The 7,212-nt window shown below is 47.5% G+C and overlaps 1 protein-coding gene across 2 annotated transcripts; it reads left to right on the top strand.

Moving 5' to 3' along the window:
- Positions 1-1,861: 1,861 nt before the first annotated feature.
- LOC147889701 (pentatricopeptide repeat-containing protein At2g33680-like) lies at positions 1,862-6,998 on the top strand. 2 transcript variants are annotated; one of them, XM_087392094.1, is made up of 5 exons: positions 1,862-2,314; positions 2,479-2,555; positions 2,641-5,017; positions 5,164-5,800; positions 6,863-6,998. In XM_087392094.1, the coding sequence occupies exons 1-3, from the start codon at positions 2,290-2,292 to the stop codon at positions 4,915-4,917; spliced, it is 2,379 nt and encodes a 792-aa protein (XP_087248220.1). In that variant the 5' UTR covers positions 1,862-2,289; the 3' UTR covers positions 4,918-5,017; positions 5,164-5,800; positions 6,863-6,998. The 2 variants fall into 2 exon arrangements, with proteins under 2 accessions (XP_087248220.1, XP_087248219.1); XM_087392093.1 differs by having other exon boundaries at positions 2,641-5,800.
- Positions 6,999-7,212: the final 214 nt, after the last annotated feature.

Genomic DNA, 7,212 nt, shown 5'->3' with positions numbered 1-7,212 from the left:
TTAAAATCTCTCTCTCTCTCTCTCTGTTTCACTCTCTCTCTCTTTCTCTCTCTCTCTCTCTCTCCACATTCAAGACATGTTTATATTATGCTAAAAATATTAGTATCTAAAAGTGCCATAAATTTTTTCATTTTTAAATCAAAATCTCTCTCTCTCTCTCTCTCTCTCTCTCTCTTTGTTTTTATCCTCTCTCTCTCTCTCTCTCTACATTTTTATCCCTATCTCTCTCTCTCTCTACGTTTTTATCCCTATCCCTATCTCTCTCTCTCTCTACATTTTTCTCTAGGGATAAAAACGGAGAGAGAGAGAGCAAAACGTAGAGATCTCTCTCTCTCTCTACGTTTTTATCCCTATATCTCTCTCTCTCTACGTTTTGCTCTAGGTATAAAAACGTAGAGAGAGAGAGTAAAACGTAGAGAGAGAGAGATAGGGATAAAAACGTAGAGAGTGAGAGAGAGAGAGAGTTTTTAAAAAATTATCCTAAAAACGTAGAGAGTAAGAGAGAGAGAGAGAGAGCATGCACTGATGTAAAAAGAAAGACTATGCCTTTTTTCCAATGGAACATAGGAGAGCTTGATTGATTCCGTCCGCTCCAACCAAGATTCCGTCTGTCAAGATGTCAAGAGACTCCAGAAATCTGTCAAGATGTGGAAGGGGACGATCACTGTCAGGTGGGTGTCGGAAGAACAGAGGGCACGTAGGTGTCGGAAGAACAGAGGTGGCGCGCGTGTTGTCAGGCGCGAGGTGAAACGAAGGGGAGGCGAATCGGAGTTAGAACGGAGGGGAGGCGGGAGTCGGAACGGCCATGGACGGAGTGAGATGGGGAATTTGGAGGAGGTTGGAGCAGGGGCGGCGAAAGTGGAGGAGGTTGGAGTGAGAGGCGACTCTGAAGAGCTGGAGAGTGCCCAGGTGGGTTGGCGCGCCGCGCAGTCGTTCAAAACCCCGCCGCCATGCATTTACAGCACAGTGCACCTGCAACAGCCGCCAACCTCGGGTCCTCATGAATGATACCAATCCGTGCACCCTCTGTGCACTGCCTCCACGATGTCTCTCTGCTCCCACGCTGGGCGACGCCATGTGGCAACTCGAAGCCTCCCTATCCTCCACGCCGCCATGCCACCTGGTGTTGCTCTCGAAGTTCACGTCATGCCCCATCTAGTCTACCTGCACTCTGGTCCGCGCAGTGTCTGGCAGTCTGCCTCTGCCATGCATCGATTTTCGCGCGCGGTGCACACTGCACTGCAAGCTCTGCAAGCTGACGCGATGGCTCTGGAAGACTGCGTGTCCCTCGCTGACGGCCCCTCGCATGGTGCCACGTGTGCAGCCAGAGTTACTCCAGCCGTCGCCCCATTTACTCCAGCCTCTGCCACTGACTAATCTGCCCCCACTCTGGTCCGCGCAATGTCTGGCAGTCTGCTGCCTCTGCCAGACACTGCCTCTGCCAACCCTCGCTGCGTGGTCGCCATATCCCCGAACCTCCCGCGAGCGACCATATCCCCGAGCCTTCTCTGCGTGGTCGCCATCTTTTATATCTCTAATTAATCTCTCCACCCCTTCCGGACCTCCCGCGAGCCTCCCTCCTCTCACCGGACCTCCCGCGAGCCTCCCTCCTCTCACGTACGGGATACTTCGCCGTAAGAGATATAAGAGAAGACTGAAGCACAAGTTGCACAACCATGAGACCCCCGTAGAAATCCCCGTAAGTAGCTGACAATAAAGGTATGCCCATGATCAGCGTGTTGGGCAGAGTGGCCAGTGCGAAGAGCGTGATCATCTCCACGGCGAGAATTTGGTTCCGGGCCGCCAACACAGCCAAAAGCCCAAAACTGCGATAGTGCTACCAAAATGAAAGGACCATCAGGGAGACGCGAGGAGGAGGAGGAGGAGGAGGAGAAAGGTGAAAGGAGGAGAGCCACGGGAAAAGGAGGAAGAGGAGGAGCTGCAAGAGTTCTCAGCAGGACTGACAAAACCCAAAGAAAGGTAGCGGGTAATCTCGGGCTCTTCCTCCAAACCGTGTGCAGTCTTGCCTCTGCTTAGGCCTTCCTCATGGCAGGCCAACAGAGCCAGCATGAATTCCTAGGTCCTGTATGGGGCAAAGATGTACACTAGGAGTCATCAATTGTCCTACAAAGGAGGGGGTCATCAACTGCCTCCTCTCAAATTGGAGGTGTGCTTCATGCGAAGAAGACAAAGGAAATAAATCTAATGTATGAATGACGGCAAGCTGCCACACTCCGACTGGCAAGGGTTGGCAGCTCATGTCTGCAAACTAAAATCCCTCGCTGTCCGATGGTTCCATTGGCTAGGCAGAGAGGTGGGTTTGTGAACAATCAGAAATACCAGGCTATAAGGGCCGAGTCTTTGGACAAATGTTGTTATACCTTACAATGCTTTCAGTAGCAAAACCAGGCTTCAACTTGACACGGATACTAGCGCCTCCTCCTGACAATTAGTTTCCATTGGAGCCTGTTTTTGCAGGTAGCTCACGTACTGAGCGCTTATGGAAGGAGTGCCTCACGGATCCCCCCCAGTGGTGGAACAGCCAAAAGAGCCAAGTAAGTGTGCTACGAGTATGACTTAATCATTTGTAAATGTGAAGCTCTAGATTGGTTAATCTGACGAGTATTTGAATCTTGACAGTCCAACTCAAAATCTCGAGATTTCAAGCATAAGATTACCGAGGAGTCTCTATGGATAGGCGGATGGAACAATCCAGGTTGGATCAAAGACATGCTTGAGAAAACGAAGTCCAGAAGCAAGGAAATGCAGAGGGCGGAAGCACTCGCTGCCCAGACGTGGTCAAATTCTGAAAACTGTGGCTCGGTTGAGGAGTGTGGCAATGCTGGCTTTAGGCCTAGAGTGCATGTGACTCCATCGCAAGCAGGAGAACTACTAGAGAAGGGTGGCTTGGAGATGCTTAGCTTAGAGGAGGCACTTACGTCCATGGAACGGATGCCCCAGTTGCCTTCTGTTGGGAACCTTACCTGCATCTTGCACAAGTGCAGGGAAAATAAAAATCTACGTTATACCAAGCGCTTGCATGCCTACATGTGCGAAAGTGGCCTAGAAGATTATCGCTCTCTTGGAAACTACCTCGTCCCAATGCTGATACAGGTTGGAAGCATGTGCGAGGCTCATCATCTTTTTAACAGGTTGGTTGATCGGAATGTGTATTCTTGGACTTCTCTCATCGTCGGCTATATCGAACGTGGGGAATCACAGCATGCCTTCAACCTGTACCAGAAAATGCAAGAGGATTCTGTACAACCTAGCTCTTATACTTTCGTAGCCCTATTGAAGGCTTGTGCTAGGCTGAAAGCTGCAGATAGAGGTCAAGAAATACACTCTGAGATTGCTGGAAATGGGTTAGAAAGACACCTTTTTGTTGGAAACACATTGGTGGACATGTATGCCAAATGTGGCTTGCTTGGAAAAGCACGGGAAGTCTTTGACAACCTTTCCGTTCGAGACACAATCTCATGGAATGCACTAATCACAGGATACATTGAACATGGTCTTGGTGAAAAAGCGCTGAACTGTTTTGTACAGATGCAACTGGAGGGTGTTTCTCCAGATGCTGTCACATTCGTTTGCAGCTTGAAAGCTTGTGGGTGCATAGGAGCCATTGTCAAGGGTGGAGAAATACATGCTGAGATTGACAGAAAGGGATTGGAAAGGCATCTTTCTATTGGAAACACGTTGGTGGATATGTATGCCAAATGTGGCTCACTTGCAAAAGCACGGGAAGTGTTTGACAAGTTGCCAATTCGAAACGAGGTCTCATGGAATGCACTGATCGCAGGATATGCCGAACATGGTCTTGGTGAGGAAGCGCTGAACTGTTTTGAACAGATGCAACTGGATGGTGTCTCTTCAGATGCCGTCACATTTGTTTGCAGCTTGAAAGCTTGTGGCTGCATTGGAGCCATAGACAAGGGCCAAGAAATACATGTTGAGATTGACAGAAAGGGTCTGGAAACAGATCTTATTGTTGGGAGCACTTTGGTTGATATGTATGCCAAATGTGGCTCGCTTGCAGAAGCACGGGAAGCATTTGACAAGCTGCCACTTCGAAATGGGGTCTTGTGGAATGCACTAATTGCAGGATATGCCGAACATGGTCTTAGTGAGGAAGCACTGAAATGTGTCAAACAGATGCAATTGGAAGGTGTCTCTCCAGATTCTGTCACATTCGTTTGCAGCCTTAAAGCTTGTGGCAGCATAGGAGCCATAGACAAGGGCCGAGGTATACACACTGAGATTGCTAAAATGGGGTTGGAAAAAGATCTTATTGTTGGTAGCAGCTTGGTGGATATGTATGTCAAGTGTTGCTCGCTATCAGAAGCACAGGAAGCGTTTGGCAAGCTGGCAGTTCGAGATGAGGTCTCGTGGAATGCACTCATTGCAGGATATGCCCAGCGAGGAGAAAGTGAAATTGTTTTTAATATGCTTGAGAAAATGAGAAAAGAAGGTGTGAAGCCAGGTGGGGTCACATTCCTTGTTGTCCTTACTGTATGTAGTCACACAGGTCTAGTGGATAAGGGCCAGCAATATTTTGAAGCCATGAGCAAAGACTGTGGCATCACTCCAGCTATTGAACACCACCTTAGCATGGTGGATCTTCTTGGCCGTGCAGGTCAATTAGATAAGGCTGTAGCAATGGTGAAGAACATGCCTTTCCATCCCGATCTTGTGGTGTGGCATATTGTGTTGGGTGCTTGCCGAAAGTGGGGTAATGTAGAGGTTGGAAGACTTGCCTTTGAACATGCTGTCCAGTTGGATGGAAAGGATACTGCAGCTTACGTCTTGATGTCAAACATCTATGTAGATGCTTACATGCAGAAGGAAGAGAAGAAGGTTGAGGCAATGAGTGAAAGAACAAACATGGAAGATGCCAGGATAGACTTGGTGGACTGACATTCATGAAATTGTGCATTTATTTTTTATGGGAGATACATGACATCCCCAAAGTAAAAGTATATGTGCAAAGCTTGAAGGTCTTCCCTCAAATGAGGGAGTAAGAGCTTGCCCCAGATTTTCATTTGGGTGTCATCGAGACATATCTCTTGATACAGAGAAAGATGGATTATGTGGGTGCCCCAGCTTTTCATTTGGGTGTCATCGAGACATATCTCTTGATACAGAGAAATTATGTGGGCATAGTGAGAAGCTGGATTTTGCATGTGCCCTAATCAACACACCCAAGGGGAAACCCATACATGTCATCAAAATTCTCCAGGACAAGGTGTAGTCAGAGGGAGGCGTTGAGAGAGCCTGGCTGCTGTGTGAGCAGCAAACAGGTTGCCACATGGCAACAACAGATCATGATTCTTGTGTTTGATTTAGTGGAGCTGCCTGGGCTGCACAGTGCACAGTGCAGCTGAGTGGGCAGGGCCTTATATAGGGTTGCTGCAGGTCGACCAGCAAGCAGGGGTAAGTGCCCACTCAAGACTGGTTGGCAACTGGCTGGCTGTATACACCCTGGGGGGGTTCGTTATACCAGGGATGTTGGGTCTGATCTCGTCGTCCAGATCAGCCCCCCGGTTGGCTATTTTGGGGTCATACAGCCCTATATATGGAGCCCCTTTGGGGGGTCTTTGGCATTGACCAAGGCAGTCCACAGTATGCAGACAACACATCCGCTGGTGAGCAACTGTGGGACAGCATATAGCTAGGTGATTCAAGGCACTCCACTGTGCAGTCAAACATGGTTGGAGAGCATGTGGGGTGTGCATTGATGCACATATGAGCATATGGAGCAGTAAGAGTGAAACCATCTTCTTGGATCTCGTAAGCAAAAGTTTTCGTCCAAGTTGCGGCCTGCTGGTTTTGTGATAATTCTTTCTATCTTAAATGATGCGTTGCCCTATCAGCTAGATTTAGATTTAGATGCTCGTTGGGGTGAGACTAAAATTAAAATGTTTAGACTTCACAAGCAGTTGTAGCTTGAATGAAGAGATTTTGGACTACCTTTTGATTAGCCTTCTCCTTTAGTGCTAGCCTTCATCATGGCTGAGTCTGCCCTTCACCTCCGGAGTGCTGACAGAAACTCAGTACGAAGACTTTGTATAAATGGATGCTCAAGTATGTGTGGGTGTGTGGATTTGTATGTGTGATAGCATATTTTTATACTATGCTCTACACCCACTGTTGGGCGCTGATGGCGTCAGTGGGGATGTCATAGTAGCTAGTCCCTGCTATGCATGATGGAGTTTATGGTTTTCAACCTTGTGAGTGACTATCATGAGATTGAAACTGCATTATGTTGTGTTTTTAGAGGATGAGTTTGGGAATGTTCCTGGATTCATCTAGGTATATGCTTCTGCCGTATTAGCGGACATGCAAATTTCACCTTGTGAAGTTTTCGTCCAAGTTGCGGCCTGCTGGTTTTGTGATAATTCTTTCTATCTTAAATGGTGCGTTGCCCTATCAGCTAGATTTAGATTTAGATGCTCGTTGGGGAGAGACTAAAATGAAAATGTTTAGACTTCACAAGCAGTTGTAGCTTGAATGAAGAGATTTTGGACTACCTTTTGATTAGCCTTCTCCTTTAGTGCTAGCCTTCATCATGGCTGAGTCTGCCCTTCACCTCCGGAGTGCCGACAGAAACTCAGTTCGAAGACTTTGTATAAATGGATGCTCAAGTGTGTGGATTTGTATGTGTGAGAGCATATTTTTATACTATGGTCTACACCCACTGTTGGGCGCTGATGACGTCAGTGGGGATGTCATAGTAGCTAGTCGCTGCTGTGCATGATGGAGTTTATGGTTTTCAACCTTGTGAGTGACTATCATGAGATTGAAACTGCACTATGTTGTGTTTTTAGAGGATGAGTTTGGGAATGTTCCTGGATTCATCTAGTTATACACTATCTCTCTCCCTCCCTCCCTCTCTCTCTCTCTCTACAAATACACTAGGGCCCAGGACAACACTCGGGCTGGACCTCCCCGAAGGATTTTATTACTTGAGAGAAGAAGGAATACATAGTTCAGCGTGGAAGTTGCTCATACATAAATTCAAAACGTAAAAAAAAATCATTACATGAGCTCTTAGGCTTCCTTTCTTGGCAACAAGCCACTTGTCAAATTCTACATTACTTTCCTAATTACATGCCACACTAAGGGCAACTCTGGAGTCTTCGAAGCACTTGGTCACGTGAACTGCCTCCTAAACTCTTGTTAGGCTCCATTGTGCTTAGGAAAATCACTCTT

Source organism: Dipteris shenzhenensis, chromosome 20 (assembly GCF_047967505.1).
Source record: "Dipteris shenzhenensis isolate YYH24624 ecotype China chromosome 20, Dip_SZ_1.0, whole genome shotgun sequence".
Taxonomy (NCBI): Eukaryota; Viridiplantae; Streptophyta; class Polypodiopsida; order Gleicheniales; family Dipteridaceae; genus Dipteris; species Dipteris shenzhenensis.
Note: the sequence above shows the minus strand (reverse complement) of the source record. Positions and strands in the feature narration are given on the sequence as shown.

Coding starts and splice junctions, on each gene's coding strand:
- LOC147889701 (XM_087392094.1), top strand. CDS start 2,290: ATGGTTCCATTGGCTAGGCAGAGAG. Junction 2,315..2,478: donor TCCATTGGCTAGGCAGAGAG/GTGGGTTTGTGA, acceptor CTGTTTTTGCAG/GTAGCTCACGTACTGAGCGC. Junction 2,556..2,640: donor GGAACAGCCAAAAGAGCCAA/GTAAGTGTGCTA, acceptor GAATCTTGACAG/TCCAACTCAAAATCTCGAGA.